This window comes from Bos indicus x Bos taurus, chromosome 14 (genome assembly GCF_003369695.1).
Source record: "Bos indicus x Bos taurus breed Angus x Brahman F1 hybrid chromosome 14, Bos_hybrid_MaternalHap_v2.0, whole genome shotgun sequence".
Taxonomy (NCBI): domain Eukaryota; kingdom Metazoa; phylum Chordata; class Mammalia; order Artiodactyla; family Bovidae; genus Bos; species Bos indicus x Bos taurus.
This window is the reverse complement of record NC_040089.1, coordinates 37,447,820-37,466,119: the sequence shown is the minus strand read 5'-3', so window position 1 is coordinate 37,466,119 and position 18,300 is coordinate 37,447,820. Positions and strand designations below refer to the sequence as shown.

General features: G+C 38.8%; 1 protein-coding gene across 1 annotated transcript in view; it reads left to right on the top strand.

The window, feature by feature from the left end:
• Nucleotides 1-2,186: 2,186 nt before the first annotated feature.
• The window catches only part of UBE2W (ubiquitin conjugating enzyme E2 W), a 67,746-nt gene continuing 51,632 nt past the window's right edge, over nucleotides 2,187-18,300 (top strand). Inside the window, exon 1 of the mRNA XM_027561201.1 lies at nucleotides 2,187-2,288. Coding sequence (XP_027417002.1) covers nucleotides 2,187-2,288 — 102 coding nt within the window. The remainder of the gene's footprint in view (nucleotides 2,289-18,300) is intronic.

Here is an 18,300-nt window from a genome sequence, read left to right as displayed (position 1 = left end):
TTAAGGGTGAGGGAAGCTTTATTGTTGCTGAACTATTTTCTGAAGAGACTGTACCAATCTTACTTGTTTAGAGTTTATAAGAGCTCCATTTCCTTTCCTACTTTTGGAATTGTCAGGCATTTTATCTTTTGCCTATCTGACAGCAAGCCCCACTCTGTAAAGAAATGAAATGTGTGAAAAAAACAAACAAAACAGAACAAAAACTGAAGAAATGAGATGTGAGTCTGGTCCTCAAATGTTGTATAATCATTTTAGATATAAACATTTCATGTTTCCTGGAGATAATGATATGTTCCCACTCCATCTGATAGTCACTGCTTTAGCTCCTGAGTACATCAGGATCTTTTATGTACCAATGAAAGAATAAAGAAGATAGTGAGGTAATTATGTCCTATTTAATATTTTCTATAAAGATATGACTGGTACTGACTTTTCCCTCCTGTGACAATCTTAACACATATAACCCCCAAGGGGCCAGATGTTGATTTTATTGTGAGGAGTGTTAAGACTCCTGTAGTCCCTTTTCTTCCTTATTAGTATTTGTCATGGCAAGGTGTTGATTCTGATGATGTCATAATGCTTTGTTTGTGGGGTTATTTAAAGTCACTCACACCTTAAGAAGAATCAGCTTTTAAAGTGAACTGCAGGTGGTTACCTTTGATCTTCTAAGATCATAGGGATAAAGATCTCCAGAAGAAAATATATCTGGAAAAGCTCTCATGATATGAGATTTACTCAGCTGAAATGTAGGCAACACAACAGGGCTGACATCTAATATGTTCCTCGGTCATCCTTGGTTGCCGAGAGCCTCCAAACATTCCTCAAGGGCATAGTCATTTTGTACAACAAAGGGAAAACCGGTCCATTTCTAGGAATCAGGTGGAAGTTTGAGAGAAAAAAGGTATATCAATATAAATTCCTCTTCAGTGATGAAGAATAGAGTGTTTAACATTATACCATAGAATAATTAGTGTATTTTAAGGATCTTTCCCCCTTTTGAACACATTTTACGTTAGAGAATTTCACAGAGAACATTGTGATATAGAGTGGGAAGGATAGTATCCTATGTTGCCCTTATATTTAAATCTTATATACATTTCTAAAAAGAACTTCAAGTTAATGATAGATTTTAAGGTTTCATTCTGGTAAAGTAAAAGCTTTCTACTCAATGTATCAGCCACCTACATGGAAAAAAAAAAAAAAAAAAAACCAGGAAGTGCAAACCTTTGGCTTCCATTTTCCTGTTATAAATCAACAACATCTTCAGTTCTGGAACAGCGTTTAAATGCGTGGCTTCTTATAAACGCTGGGAGAACTAGTGCATTTCCAGAACAAATTCTGTGTATTCAGCTCTCCCTACTCAAATACATTCCTGCGTCAAATGACCACAAAATTGCCCACCATGAAACAGGCTTCAGAGGAGTCTAGAAGTGATACAAGTGTATACAAGTGTATATTGTAACATGACACTGATACATTAAAAACAATTTCACGTCTAGGGTCGAATCGCTATAGCCAAATGTCAATGCCATTACAACAACTACTACTGACACACGGGAAGTTTCAAACTGAGGGTCTAGAGTTATGGGGAGAAACTGTACACGAAAGAAAAACTTCAAAATGTTCTCTCTCCCCTCAGGCAAGTTTCGGCTCTACAGATCTACCCTTTCATTTAAAATATCCAAGTGCTGTTCTGTCCCCAATTCTTATCCCATTGTAGAAGGAAATCTGTGTCTCTCTCTTCCCCAAATTAGGAATATGAGAAGCCTTCCGGGTCCGTAAAGAGCAGAAAACAGCCCAGCAGGAAGTTTCATCTTGCCCAAAGCTGTGAAAGTGGGCATGGTGGTGTGGAAAGAGAATACGAAAGGTAAAATCTGTAAATCTTAACACCTGTGGTTGGGAAAACAAACAAAAACCTCACGGGCCTGGATATCATCAGGATCTCGGGGTATAGACAGAAAAAAATAACAACCGTGGTTCGGGTCAGAACCCGAGCAGCGTTTCCTAAGTGATCAAGGTAGACAGTGGGGTCTGGTGGAGGCCGGAGAGCTCTATGCGACCGAAGGTAGGGACAGCGCCATTCACTGTGCCCTCACTTGCCCCTCCCCCGCCCGGGCGCCTAGCCCGCCAGCCAATCCCCTGGCGCTATCCCCTTCCCATCGGAGGCCCCGCCCCCCGCGCCCGGGATGCTGGGGCCCCGCGGCGTGACGCGAGCACGGCAGCTCCGCCCCCTGCGTCTCTGGCCTCGCCGGCCTTGGGGGGATGGTACCATCATGGCGTCAATGCAGGTAAGAGGAGTTTGCAGCATCTGGGCGGGCTCCGTTGCCGCGGGGAGGATGAGAGCCTTTCCTCCGGGGGTGTGTCTGGGTCTGTGGGGCACCCGGGCGGGCTCCAGAGCGGCCCCGGAGACCGGTCCTTCCCACCTTTAGGGCGTTGGGGAGGGGTGAGAGGCGGCGAGAAGGGGGGGGGTGGTCTCGGTCGGTCGAAGCGGACACCAGCCGGCCGGGAAGTTGGGGGATAAAGAAGGCTAAAGGGGAGGAAGGGGCGAAGTTTGATGTTGGCTCCGCGGCGTTGGTCTCGAATCACCTCCGGCTCACACGGACGACTGTCGCCTGCCTGCCTCCGGGCCCAGGGATGCCTTTTCCACCGCGGTCCCCGGCTGGGCGGAAACAGCTGCTCTCGCCGTTGTCGCCGGGGCAGGGGCGGCCCCGAGAGGGGCTGAGTGTGGGGAGCCGAAAAGGCGTTCCGGGAGAAGGCGGCTGTTCGCAAAGGCGTTTCGCGGCCTCGACTCAGGCCTCCCACGCCCGGCCTCCTTGGCTGCTCGGTCCCTCGACTCTCCTTTTGACTCTTAGTCCTATGCCCCAGGGGTACCTTCCTCTATCAGCCTTCTCACTCTCAACCCACAGAGGTCCCGCAGCTCATTTTCTCACTCGCTGAAGCTGCCCTGAACCCCTCAGAATCATTTGCCGTCTAACTGGCTATCTCCCCGAAGGACGGATCACCAGCCCCCTATACCTCCCGGGATAGCTCACCCTCCAATCTTTTTATTTCCTACAGTGCCCCACCCTTGCGGTCGCGGTTAGGCTACAGCCCTTTGCCCTTCTTCCCCAGACCTTAGTGGCACCTTAGTTTGGTAAGAGGCGTTTGTTAACCCATGTTATAGCTACCTGACTTGGCAACGCGTGGTTTTCTGGTTTTCCAACTTAATAGACTCTTTTTTCTTTTTCCAAATCCAAAGAGTTGTGTGTGTGTGTGTTTTTTTTTTTAACAGACAAAGATGGCATCCACAATTGCAGTTTTGTAGAGATTAACTCTGCATTATCTATAGCTTGCATTTAATTTATAGATGAAAACTAGCTCTGTCAGAACATAGAGAAGGCAGAACTCCCCTTTGAAGTGTCAGCTGAGCGCCTTTTAGTTTTAACAGCATCTTAAAGAGACCACGTTTTTCTTAGAAGGATTTTATATGCTTTTGTTTCTAGAAGAATAAGCAAGTTTCCTTATCCCCCTGCTGATTTTTTCTCTTTTTAGGCGAGAACAGTGCTTTTCTTTTAGCTCTTTTCTGAATCTTCTTCCTCTTTTGTGCACGTATTTGCTTCGCATTTACTTCTGTGCTTTTGTGTTATCTGTCCCCTTTCTGCCTGTTCTCCGTACAAGACTCTTTTTACCTTTGCTTCTCCCTCTGGACTTTACTGCAGAATAGAAAAAAAAAAAACCCAAAGCAATTGTATATAACATTCCTAGTTGAAGAGATGTCATGAAACAGTCCAGAGAAAAAACAAAAACAATTTCAGGAAACATTATACTTTACCGTAATCTCCCCAGAGACGTTAGAGAGGTTTCGTCATTTGAGGCCAAAAAAGGAACTGTAGAACACGAGTTGAACAGTAGATCGGCTATGTGACCAATTTAAGATTATTTGTGTTAAGATTAAAACCATTCTCTTTAAGAATAAAAGGATTAAAATCCACAGTACTAGTGATGATATTTGGCAGAGGAGTATAGGGATAACTGATTTGCTGATTAAAATTAGACCTTTAGTGTCTGGAAAAAAGCAGATTTCAAAACTGAGTGAGTACAAAACTTAATGTTGATAGTCTGGAATTTTACATGGCGACTTAAGCAATAGACACAATACTTGGCAGTGTAATACTGCATTTTTCTGTGTCCCAAGTACCTCTGTCTTTTCACCCTTTATTCCTTTATGTCTTCTGATTAGAGGAATGGAAAACTGATATTTTCCCTTTTAATTAAAACTAAATTCTTCCTTTTATTTGTATTTTAGAAGTACCTGATACAGATTCTCTGGTAGTATCTTTATTTTTTAAGTTTTTTATTGAAGCATAGTTGATTTACAATATTTTGTTTCAGGTGTTCAACATAATGATTCACAACTTTAAAGATTATTCTCCATTTATAGTTATTAGTAAATATTTGCTATATTCCCTGTTCTGTACAATATATCCTTGTAGCTTATTTATTTTATACATAGTAGTTTGTACTTTAGCTTGTACCTGTTAACCTTGTCTCCCAATGTCGCTCCTGTCACTTTCCCTTTCCAGTGGTAACCACTAATCATATCTGTGAGTCTGTTTCTTTTTTGTTATATTCACTAGTTTTACTTTTTAGATTTGATATGTAAATGATATTCTACAGTTTAGAATATTCTGTAGAGAATATTCTATTTCTCTGATTTATTTCACTGAGCATTATACCCTCCACATGCATCCATGTTGTTGCAGATGGTTCAGTCTTTTTTTATGGCTGAGTAATACTCCATCATGTGTGTGCGTGCACGTGTGCACATGCATGCATCAGCATCTTATTTATCTCTTCATTGGTTGACGGACACTTAAGTAGCTTCCCTATCCTGACAACTATAAATAGTGCTGCTGTGAATATTTGGCTGCATGTATCTTTTCAAATTAGTGTTTTCTTTTTCTTATACATACCCAGTAGTGGATCATATAGTACTTCTAATTTCCATCTTTTTGGGGACCTTTCCTACTGTTTATGATAATGGCTGTACCAATTTACATTCCCACAAACAGTGTGCAAGGGTTCTCTCTTCTTTTATGTCCTCTCCTGATAGTATTTGAAAAATATTTAGTATAGATTAACCAGGCTTTTTGAAACACAGCACTTCTCTGTGTGGTTATTCTTTGTCTTTGCACAAAATTTTTTCCTGACCATCTTAATAACAAAGTTTAACTCTTCAAGACAAATAAATTATACATCAAACAACAACTAGGTTATATTTGTTCATTTACGCATGAGTTATTTTTTGAGGGCCCTCAATATCAGGTATTCATCTAGGTGCTGAGGATACAGCGATGAACAAAAGCAGATGAGGTTTCTGCCTTTGTGGATGTAATAGTCTGGTTATGGGTGATGGGTAAGAAGAAAATATTTAAGTTAATTGCTATTATGTTAGACGGCTATGGTGCTATAGAGAAAACTTGTGGAAGGAGGCTACTAAATGTTTTTTGAATTTTAGTTAGAGTTCTTAGGAAAAAGTAAGCTATACATGAATGCTGCTTTAACCATGTCCTTACCTAAAACATTTTCAGTAGGTTTCTTCATCTTACCCACACCAGGGTATGACTGCTGATGAAGAGGTTACTTAACCTGTAAGAGGAACTGTGTTTTAAAAGTATGCATATTATGCAAATGTATATAAGACTTACTACCTGTATTGATAAAGATGAAATAATTTAGCTGTAAGGATCATCAGGATAGCAAGTAAGGGTGGACTTTCAATTTCTTTTTTGGAGAGTATGTTGTTGTTTTGTCTTTTTAAAAAAATTTTATTGAAATATAGTTGACTTACAACGTCATGTTAATTTCAGGTGTGTAGCATAGTGATTCAGTTATATATATCTATATGTAGATAGATAGAAAGGGCTCCCCACGTGGCTCAGTGGTAAAGAATCCATCTGCCAGTGCAGGAGACACGGGTTTGATCCCTGGGTCCGGACGGTACCCTGGAGAAGGAAATAGCAATCCACTTCAGTATTCTTGCCTGGAGAATCCCGTGAACAGAGGAGCCTGGCAGACTACAGTCCATGGGGTCGCAAAGAGTTGGACATAATGGCACCCCACTCCAGCACTCTTGCCTGGAAAATCCCATGGATGGAGGAGCCTGGTGGGCCGCAGTCCATGGGGTTGCTAAGAGTCGCACACAACTGAGCGACTTCACTTTCACTTTTCACTTTCATGCATTGGAGAAAGAAATGGCAACCCACTCCAGTGTTCTTGCCGGAGAATCCCAGGGATGGGGCAGCCTCATGGGCTGCCGTCCATGGGGTCGCACAGAGTTGGACATGACTGAAGTGACTTAGCAGCAGCAGAGCACACCTGCACATAGTGACTAAACAACAACAGCATAAGATATACAGTTATATCTGTTGTTTTTCAGATTCTTTTTGGAGAGTATGTATCTTAAAGCTGACATTGTAACTACTGTAGTATACTCTATGGGTGCCTTACAACCTTTTTTTACATTGTAGCACACATAGAAAATAATTTTTGAATTGCACACCAGGGTGGATGAGATTGTTGGAGGCTGGAAGCACCTGGCTGGGCAGCTCACAACAAAACATTGGGAATGAGGATCAGTGTTCTGGTACACCCATAATGCTGGGTAAACTTCTGCTCCATTTGCTAGAGTTGTTCAACATACGATTCGAGATTATGGTTTTCAGATTTCTGTGAGCCCTTTGAGATTTTTTTTTCCTAGTTTTGCTTTTTTTTTTTTCTTTGATTTTTTCCCTACTGTTTCTTCCTAGAACAGACACAAATCACCAAGTAAGATATGGTTAGATTCTGTTTTAAGAAACCATTTGTTCTTCAACATACGATTCAGGATTGTGGTTTTCAGAGTTCTCTGAGCCCTTTGAGATGTTTTTTTTTTCCTGTTTTTGCTTTTTTTTCTTTCATCTTTTCCCTACTGTTTCTTCCTAGAACAGACACAAATCACCAAGTAAGATATGGTTAGATTTTGTTTTAAGAAACCATTCTTAGAGAATGGTGGGCTCATGATGGTACTTAAACTTAACAGGAGTTGAATAAGTAGATTTACATTAATTCTGATGATTCTAGAAATCTTAAACTATTAAGTGGAAAGTTGGTCATACCAGTTGTTTAGATTTAGCATTTTAGGGACTTAGATTATTTGGTACAGACTTTCTTAGAGTATTATTAGAGTGAATTTTTTATGTGATTCAAAACATTTCTTAAAAGTGGAGCAATATTAGGGCATTCTGTTTTCAGCTAAACCATAAAGTTGTATTTTTTGTGTATGTTTCTTTTTTTATTTTGTTCTTAATCTTTTTTTTTCTTCCCCATGGGCTCATTTCATATTATGAAATGATTAATTAATTTTGCCTCCTGGATATATTTTCTGATTTTAGATTTTAGCTGTTTCATTCAGACTTCTTTATGTTGGAAGTTTTTTAGTACACCTGGTATACTTTTCTAATTTGACCACCTAGATTTATTAATTTTAGATAATAAGCTACCTTTGTTTTATGTCTAAAGATCTTAGAACGTCAGTGTATAGTAGTTGATACTTTAGCAGTGATACAATTGAGAGAAATGAACAGTTGAATTACTCTGTGGATTTTCTTCATTTTCTTCCTCTTTGTTAATTGAGTCTTATACTGACTCTTGATTTGGCTAGATGGAGGGAAATTGATTTTGAATATGTGCTTATTTTTAGATGACTTAGAAACAATAAATTACTTCGGGTTATTCACGACTCTGCATTGTTGTTTACTCAAATTGTTGGTTCTAGCGATTGAGGGAGAGAGTGTGGGTTCTTGAAAGTGAAAGTGTTAGTCACTCAGTCACTCTTTGTGATCCCATGGACTGTAGCTCACCAGGCTCCTCTGTCCATGGAATTCTCCAGGGAAGAATACTGAAGTGGGTTGCCATTTCCTTCTCCAGGGGAACTTCCTGACCCAGGGATCAAACCTGGGTCCTCCTGCGTTACAGTCAGATTGTTTACCATCTGAGCCACCAGGAAAGCCCCAGGGAAGTGATTGAGAGATAAGAGTATGAGTTCTTTCTGACATTATTATTATAGTCATATTACTTGACAATTAGATTCCATATGACTATTTGTTGATATCATCATGAAGGGTTACAGCTTAATCAAAAGTGAGAAAACTGACTGTCATCACGGATCCTGAGGCTTACTAAGCACTGGAGGCTTGTGGAGTATACCTAGAATTATAGTACCTGAGAAGGTTGGCTAGATATTGGCCGGGAATGGGGCCAGCACAGAGCTGTTGGAGCAAGTGCTGAAGGAAAAGGGAAACAGCAAAGAGTAGAATTGAAGATGTTCTGTGTCAGTGATAAACTTAAGTAGATAGTAGACTTCACCGAATAAAAGCATAAAGCTGGGGTCATTATCTTTTCTTAATTCTCACAGCAGTCATTGTGGTATTTTTCTTTTTGTTATTAATCAGTTGTTGCTTTACAAGATGCCTTCTATTTTTTGTCCTAAAAGTGTTGGTTTGGATCTCTTATTTTAACTTTTTAGGTCTCTTCCACTTCCTTGGCCATAGATTCGATAAGAACCAAAAAAAAAATCCTCTCTCATTGTCCCTTAAATGTGCACATAGTGATTACAGTGCGTGCTTGTCCATCACGTGACACAGCAGATTCTGCGTTAATTCTATTTTAGAGAAATCTAATAAACAGTTCTCTTAATAGAAAGGTCGAGTACCTATAAAGAAATACTTTAAAATTCATTTTTATATTACATGTATATTCCCCTCAAAGTTGGCTGATTTTCTTGATTTATGTGTGCCATAACTTTGGTGTTTTTCAAAGTATTTACATTCTCTCTGGATTCTTACTCCAGCCTTGTAAAATGGGAAGTCAAATCCCATTTCAGTCTAATAAATAGAGTGATTTTTGATAAATAATCACTTATTTGAGTGGAGAAGGCAATGGCACCCCACTCCAGTACTCTTGCCTGGAAAACCCCATGGACGGAGGAGCCTGGTAGGCTGCAGTCCATGGGGTCCCTAGGTCGGACTGGACTGAGCAACTTCACTTTCACTTTTCACTTTCATGCATTGGAGAAGGAAATGGCAACCCACTCCAGTGTTCTTGCCTGGAGAGTCCCAGGGACAGGGGAGCCTGGTGGACTGCAGTCCATGGGGTCGCACAGAGTCGGACACGACTGAAGCAATGTAGCAGGAGCAGCAGCAGCACTTATTTGAGAAGTGACTTACCCAAAATTGTATAGCAACTGAGTAGTGAAGCTGATGCTGTTAAGATGAACATACTAACAAGTTTGATCTTGTAGAGAAATCATGGAGATACTTATTTAACTCTTTAATCAATAATTTACCATTCACTAAAATATTTTATTGCTTCTATAGCTAAGAAAATGAGAGGGAAGTGTTCCTTATATTTTAAAATATAAAGTTACTTTATGTATCAAAATTTTTACAAAGGTTCTGTATGCATATACTTGATTGTTGAATAAAACTATAATGGCAAACCTTTAGTGTTCAAAGATACTCTTTATTCTTAAGGAGAGTTTTTAGAAGGATGATCTGGCACTTTTATTTTTTAAAAATATTTTTTCTTATGATGAGAACTAATTTTACTTTTGGCTATGCTGGGTCTCCCTCGCTATGTGGGCTTTTCTCTAGTTTCAGAGAATGGGGGCTCCTCTAGTTGCAGAGCGCAGGCTTCTCTTGCAGTGGCTTCTCGTATTGCTGAGCAGGGGCTCTAAGGACTGTGGGCTTCAGTAGTTGCAGTTTCCCGGCTCTAGGTCACAGGCTTGTTAGTTGTGGCAGAGGCTTAGTTGCTCCGCAGCATGTGTGGCATGTGGGATCTTGCTAAAGGATCGAACCTGTGTTTCCTGCATTGGCAGGTAGATTCTTTACCACTGAGCCTCCAGGGAAGCCCTGGCATTTTATCTGAAAATACACTTCTACATAGTATTTATCTAGGTTGAGCCTTTACTTAGATGAATTTTATTGCATCTTTTATATCATTGTCTGCTTCATTGTTTTATCTGCGTAATACTTGTTCATGTTTGTCGGGTATTTTTAAAATGTCTCTGTTTGATGGCCTTTATTTGTGAATGCTGTTTTTGGAGTACCAGCAAATGGCGCATGCCTTTGAGTTATTTTTCTCCTGAGAAAAATTGTATTCTCATTCAGTTACTTTTATAAAAACTTCATTAGAAAAAAGCACCCAGGATCTAGAATCGAAAGACCTGGATTCAGGCTCTGTTTCACTGCTTAACAGCTGTGTTGCACAAAACCCAGTGTGTAGTGTAGTGATTAAGACAGAAGTAGTTGAGCAGAGAGGTAAGCATTTGTAACCTTCCCAAACCTTTCTATAGTATTCCTCATGTGGTGCTTGGCAAAACTTGATTCTTCCAGTTGTTCAATTAGAAACCTTGGTTTCATCCCACTTCATAGTCAAACCATCAGCAGATTCTATTGAGCTCTACCTTCAAAATAAACAAGAATCCAGCCATCTACTCTTCTGCATCATTGTGTGTGTGCGTGCTGAGTCGCTTCTGTTGTGTCCAACTCTTTGAGACCCTGTGGACTGTAGCCTGCCAGGCTTCTCTGTCCATGGGATCTCCAAGCATGAACACTGGAGTGGGTTGCCATGCCCTCCTCCAGGGGATCTTCCCAGCCCAGGGATTGAACTCATGTTTCTTACGTCTCCCGCATTGGCAGGCAGGTTCTGTGCTACTGGAGCCACCTGCATAATTACCTGATGTAAATCATCATCATCTGTCATCTACATTATGTCAATAGCTTCCTAACTGGTTTCCCTGCTTCTGCACTTGTTCCTTTACAGTCTTTTCTCAACTCATCATTTAGATTCTTTCAAAACAAAAGTCAAATGTTACTTCACTCACATCCATACTGTGGTTTCCCTATTTTATTGAAAATACAAGCTAAAATCCCTGTTAGTGATCTAGAAAGGCCTTACATTATCTCTTTCACCACGCTCCACCTTGCCCTCCTCACTTCTCTGCAGCTATATGGACCTCCCTTTTGTCTTTGCTCCTGTTATTTCCTCTACTTGGAGTGCTGTTCTCCACTTATCTGATGGCTCACTTCCTTTTTTTGTCTCAAATCTTTTTTCAAATGTAGTTTTCTAAGAGAAGCCGTCCTTGACCACCCAGTACAAGATAGTCCTCGCATCCCTGGCATTTGCAGTGCCCCTTAACCTGCTAAATTTGATCTTTATATGCCTGGCATATTGTTAATTAATATACTGTTTCTGCTGGACATACCCCAGTGCCTGGCATGTGGTAGACCTTCAGTAACTGTCAGTGGAATAAGTACAGGTTTGAATTCAGATAACCTTTGTTTGAATTCTAGCTCTGCCACTTAAAATCTGTGTAACCTTTTTTAAAAAAACCCATCATATGGGGTAAAATTACGAATCACTTCATGCCATAGATCTTTGGAATTGTTTGTGAGTTATATCTTATAATTCTGTAGGCCTCTTTATTTGTGTAAACTACCTCTGTCAGATATTCACTTAAAAATTTTTTGATTCCTGGTTCTTTGTTGCCTACCAACAAAGTCTACCAAAAAAGCAGATTTCCTTTATATGAAGTCTCTCCTTGTGTTTACACACCACAGGGAGCAGAAAGGAAGTATGATTTCTAATCAGCGTGTATTCTTTGCCAGTCCTCTTCAAAATTTGAGAATTAGCCAAGTAAAATTTTGAGCCTTCTATATCAATTTTAAATGGCAAGTTCAGTTTTTTCCCTTTTTTAATTGAAATACAATTCATGTATCATAAAACTTAACCTTTTTTTAAAGTATAAAAGTCAGTGGCGTTTAAAACATATTCATACCCATGGTCACGAAAAGAATATATTCATAAACTCACCCCTAAAAGAAACCCCTTAGCCGTTATCAGTCACTTTGTTCCCAGTGTATCATGTTACCTGGTCCCCTTCTTCCTCTGTCCCCACCCTTGGAAATCACTAGTTTGTTTTCTATCCTTATAGATTTGCCTATTTGGGGCATTTCATATAAATGGAGTCAGGCAATATATGGCCTTTGGGACTGGCCTCTTCCACTCAGCATAATGTTTTTGAGGTTCATCCATATTGTAGCTTGTATATCAGGACTTGGTTCATTTTTAGGCTAATAGTCCATTTTATGGTTATGCCACAGCTTGTGTATCCATCAGTTAATTGACATTTGGTTTGTTTCCTGTTCCTGTCAGTTAATTGACTATTTGTATTATTTCTACCTTTTGAATAATGCTGCTGTGGGTATTTATAAACATGTTTTTGTGTGGACATGTTTTATTTGTCTTAGGTGTATACCTAGGAGTGGAATTGCTGAGTCATTTGGTAACTTACGTTTAATGTTCTAAGAAACTGCTGGACCTTTCCATGTCTGCTGCATTGTTTTACATTCCCATGAGCAGTGTGCAGAGCTTCCAGTTTGTACATATTCTGGCTAATATTTGTTGTCCATTTTTTTAACTGTAGTTGTCCTAGTGGGTGTGAAGTGGTATCTCATTGTGGTTTCTCTTTGCATTTCCTTAATGACTAATATTGGACATCTTTTCTTGTTTTTATTGGTACATTTCTTGGAGAAATGTCTATTCAAATCTTTTGCCATTTAAAAAATTATCTTTTTATTGTTGACTTGTGAGAGTTCTTTCTTTGTATATTCTGAACTTATTAGACATTTGATTTGCAAATATTCTTTTATTCTATAAGCTATGTTTGCACATTCTTCCTGGTATCCTTTGAAGCATAAATATTTTTAATTATGATGAAGTCCAGTTTTTTTCTTTTTTCATTTGTATTTTTGTTTTGTATCATTACTTAATTCAAGGTCATGAAGACTTGCAGTTTATTATACTTTTCTTCTGAGAGTGTTATGGTTTTAGCTCTTACGTTTACATCTTGATTTATTTTGAGTTAACTTTTGTATACAGTTTGAGGCATATTTAGCTTTATAGCATTAATATGGCAGGTTGTTTTGTTTTCAAAGTTGTATAGATCCATGATGAGGATCCATCAGGTTTGATAATACTCAGCTGGATTCAAGTTATTTCTTTTGGTGAGTGCAGCTACTATCTGTTTTTCAGATAAGATTTATATTGTAGCCCTACTACTAAAAAATGTGATTGTAATCCTAATAAACTATTACTAAGAATATAGTCATATGTTGACTTTTACTGTAATTAAAATAGACATATATCAACTTTGGTTTTTAAACTTGCAAAAGCATTGAGCCACTGGACATTTTTAGAGGTCATCTAGTCCAACCATCATACCTTTAAATCATTGCTGAATTTTGTGATTAGTGATCATTGGTAAAATGTTTACTTTTGTACTTCATGGAAGGCATACGTTGAGCAAATTGAGTATATAGTTCTTTTTTAGTATATGGATTTTATATGAGGAAAAATGTTACAGAAAAAATGTCCCTTAGATAGAAAAAACCAATTTAAAGATTGTAGTGGAGAAAATTATGTAGCTGGGCATATTGGTGCCATCTTTGCTCTTCATATTGCTTAGTGGAAACCTCATAAATTCCTGTCTTTTGAGCTACCTTGATTTGATATTTCTACAGTCTATCCACATGATTCATGGATTCTGTACCTGTGAATCCACCTACTTGATAACATTTATTTGTAACCCTGAAATCAATCTCATGGTGCTTTTGGGGTGATTTGCACACATGTGCAGAGTGGGAAGATTTGAGTTGCTGGGTGTGCATGTGCCCTGCTCAGGTGAAACAGAGCAACACTGTCTTGTTTCAGCTGTTATATAATAAACAAATATCCTTCCTTGTATCTGTTGCCACTTTTTTCACATTTTTGTGCTTTTGGTGATTTCACTGTTTAAAGTGGCCCTCAAGTATACTGGAGTGCTGTTCAATCTTTCTAGTTCCAAGAAGACTGATGTGTCTTATTCAGAAAATCTGTGTATTAGATAACCTTCATTTAGGCATGTACTGTTGCCCTTGGGTTCAGTGTTGAGTCAGCAATATATATTAAGAACTCTTTAAATAGGAGCACACAAAAACTAAGGTTATTATTAATTGGTTGGATGTGAGCAGAGGATTACAGGAACCTAACCCTGTTTTCCCCTGGGAACAGTGGTTCACTATTTGCTAATTAAGTATTTGCTGTGACTTCATAGAATGTTACTACTGTGAATAATGAAAAAAGTAAAATGTCTATATTTTGATTTAAATTTCAGTCCCCCTTTGATCTGAAATGTGTTGAAGCCATGTTAAAACTGGTAGAATGTAATGTCACTCTGGTCAGGTTCCTTGTTTCCCTTCTTCCATTTTCTGCTTTAGATACTGTCCCTCAGTTGTTGTTGGTGTTGTTGTTTTTATTTACCCACATAGTGCAAGTCAGTGATTTTCACTGTTGGAATTATGTTGAAGACACCTAGGGAGCTTTAACAACAACTATCCCCAGAGAGTAATTGGTCTGGTGTTCATCCTGGAAATTGAAATTTTTCTCAACACCTTGTTAAGCCTTATCTGCTACCTAAGTTGAAAACTTATCTAGCTACAGTGGGAAATTTTAGCTGTGCAAATTATGTAAATTGTATAAGATATAATACTTATCCTTGGGCCAGATTTAGCGTTCAGGAGATGGTAGACCTTTCAAAGTTGATGCCTCTGGAGAGATCTTTTTAAGAACCAAAGTTGAGACTAAAACTGTTTTATGTTCCTGGCTGATTAGGGTTCTATCAGAAAACATGGGTTTTCTGTATATCAGAGCAAATGTTGACTACCTTGCAAAAATCTCTTGTTCTGATGGCTACTTTATACAAAGAAACAAAATATCTGCTGTAAGAGTTTTTCTGGAGGAGGATTAGTAAAGGAAATGCGTTTGAAATGTGGCTGCTGGGAACTTGCCTCCTGGATGCCACAGGCCAGAACTAGGAGTTCACATGCCTCCACTGAACACCCTGCATGCTGCAGCCGAGATCCAGTGCAGCCAAATACATACATACATGTTTTTTAAAAAAGAAGATATGGCTGTTGGGTGACCCTCCAGGCTTAGCTGTGAGCTGAGTGATTCTTCTGTGCCAGTTGTGTATCTGGACAAACACATTTTATATCAGGAATTTTGGGAGTTGAATGTGAATAGTTACCAATCTAAGGTTGTTGGGTTTGGGGTTTGTTTTGTTGTTGTTGTTTTAAATAATCTTAGGGGTCCTATATTAAAATGTAAATAGCCCTTGGAACATTAGTCTTGTTTTTAGTCTTTTTGGCCATTATTGTTATCCAGTAATGCATAACATCATGCAGCTCCCATGTTAGGCCTATGCCAAGAGCTTTTTGTCTTAAAATCTCAGAGAATCAGGCTCTTTATGATTCTGGGGCCTGAGTCTATTTTTTTTCCTGTCTTTAGGTTGAACTGGGTATTACTGTAAACATGTAGATTCTGTCAGTAGCTTTTACTTGCTATGAATCCTTAGCAGCTCTTAGTCTCTTTTTATAGTGAGCTTCCGCTTTGCATTCTGGGTAACTTTCACAGTTCCCAATTTTGTTTTCTCATTGTTCCTGAGTTTTTTGTGTGTGTGTTTTTTTTTAGACTTATCTAGCTAAGTTACATACTGTTTCTACTGTCGTTTTGAATTCACGTTTTACTCAAAATCTCCATTAGTTCTTTAAAACTTTGTACCTGGCGTCATGAATCCACCGAACTTAGTCTCAGTCTCACAGCTGTACGCACTTTTTTACCTCGTATGTCCTCATAGCACTCTTTACCTCTTTCATAGAGTTTTTCACTTCCGCCTTGTACTTTTATAAAGGCACTTTATTGGTTTTTAAGTCACTGAGGGCAGTGTGCTACTAGTAGTAAGCACTCAAGTAAAAGTAAAGAAATGCTTTTTTTCAAAATAGGTCAGAAGTGATATCAAAACGTTGCCTTTTTGCCCTATCCTTTGTTTTGGCTTCTGCCCTGGCCTAATTAGGGCTTCCCAGGTGGCTCAGACTGTAAAGTATCTGCCTCCAATGGGGAGATTTGTGTTCGATCCCTGGGTTGGGAAGATCCCCTGGAGAAGGGAACGGCAACCGACTCTAGTATTCTTGCCTGGAGAATTCCAGGGGCAGAGGAGCCTGGTGTGGGCTACAGTCCATAGGGTCGCAAACAGTCAGTCATGACTGAGCATCTAACACTGGATCAGTTAAACTAAAGAATAGGAAAAAGTATATAGTATTTTAAATTAATGTTCATTTCCTGATAATTAAATGCATTGTTTCAACTAGGTTAATGTTTGGTTTGTAACTCTTTACTTTGAAGATAATGTTTCAGTGAAAGTCTTATTTGTATCCCCTTCTCCCCCCCACCCCCACCCCCCACCCCACCATGGTAGGTTTTTCCCCTTAAGCTTCCAATCTACAACATTTATTTTGACAACAGTAATCTTAGGTCTTGCTTCATGGAGACTAAAATTATGTGATTGCCCTCTCCCTAAGCCCAACTATGTTGTGTCTCAGGATACTTCTTCTTATTTCTGGAATTGTATTCCTTTTCCAGTTGTATTTCTAGGGTGTGTCTAGGTGTGGATCTGTCTGTCTCTGCCTGTGGGAGGAGAAAGTATGAGGTTGTATGGGTGGAGGAGTTTTGGTGTAAGGAGTCTCATTCTCTGAGAAGTAGCAAAGAACAGAACATCTGTTGATGTCTGAAGTTCAGGCTGGGCTTCTGATCAGCCTTATTACACTTAAACACAGTGTTGGCTTAAAGAAGACACAAAACCTGAGAGTTGTGAGTTTAAATATTATTCAGGGTTTCACTGAGTACAGTAGCTCAGGAGATAGCCACTCAGCTCTGAGGAAACTGCTCCAAAGAGGTGGGGGAGAAGCCAAGTTATGTATGATTTTTGGCTAGGAAATATTAATGCATGCATTCGGGCATATGTCTTGGTAAAAGATGACTGCTAATCACAAAGAACAGATATACCAAGTGATGACTTTTAGTGCTTGTCTCTTTATGGAAAGATGCAAGAATCTGGCATCATTGCAGTTCTTCCTGAGGGCCTGTTTTATCCAGGGAACAGAGTTCCTTATCCTATTTTTCACTCTGAATTCCCCTCAGATTGTACTGTTGCTGGGCACACCTTAACACTTGTAGAACTGGGTGGTGAACATCAAGCCCTTTGTTCTTTGTGTATGGTAGTTCTTTGTGTATGGTAGAGCTTTACTTCAGATTTTTTAAGTTTAAAATATAATGGAAGAATTGGTCAATTTGGACTACGTCTACCAAAAACAAAACAAACATTACCTCAAAAAACAACCCCTATGAGGATATAGAAGCCCAGTTCAATCTTGGCAAGCCTCTAGTTTTCATATTAATGACAGTGATGGAAGTACTAGAGAAAGCCAGGACAGTTAGTGGCATTGCAAAAGTAGCATTATTAGCTACTGCTTCTTCCTTTTTTGTATCACCTGTTCTAAAATAGACTGTTGGATTGGGTTCTGACTGAAGTACCAGATTTTCCTATATAGATACATTGAATTTTTTTTTTTCTTCCTTTTTTGGCCATGGATCTCAGTTCCCTTACTAGAGGTTGAACTCAGGCCGTGGTGGTGAAAGCCTGGAATCCTAACCACTAGGCCACCACGGAAACCATGCTCCCACATTAAATAATTTTTATTAACTTACTTTAGATCCTCATAAACTGGCAAAAATTAAGACTAAATTTTAAAAAAACTCAGCAGCTCTTCTTTTTGTAATTGGAAAAACAGTTGAAAGGTACATAATCTCTTAAACTAATATCGTAGAATGCCAAAATTGATTTTATAAATTATAGTCGTTTATACTTTCATATTTCTACATTCCTTATTAGAGTGAATCTTGGTATAAATACATTTGATGTTCTCTTTAATTTTATTTTTTTTCAAGAAAGTAGAGTTTCGTGTTATTCTGAAAAAAACCTGGTTGTTGGTTTTATGAAAAAAATAATTGTAATGGCCTTGTATTGTAAGTTGTTGACTTCTGAGTTTGTTTGGAGTAAAAAGATATATGTAGGGATATGAATGTATATAAACAACACTGCTCACATTAGATGAGGATATTATGTACCACACAGGATTTATAATACTGAGAAGTGCTTAAAACCATAATGAGAATATTTACTTCATTTACATTACATTGTAAAACTACAGAAAAATAACTATAGGTATATATGATTGAATTGGACTGAACAGTATATGGAGGAAGCTTTAACTTGTGAAAATTGAAATAGAGTAACCTGTGTTCTGGAATTTTTGATTTAAAAGAACTCAGAGATAATCCTTTTTT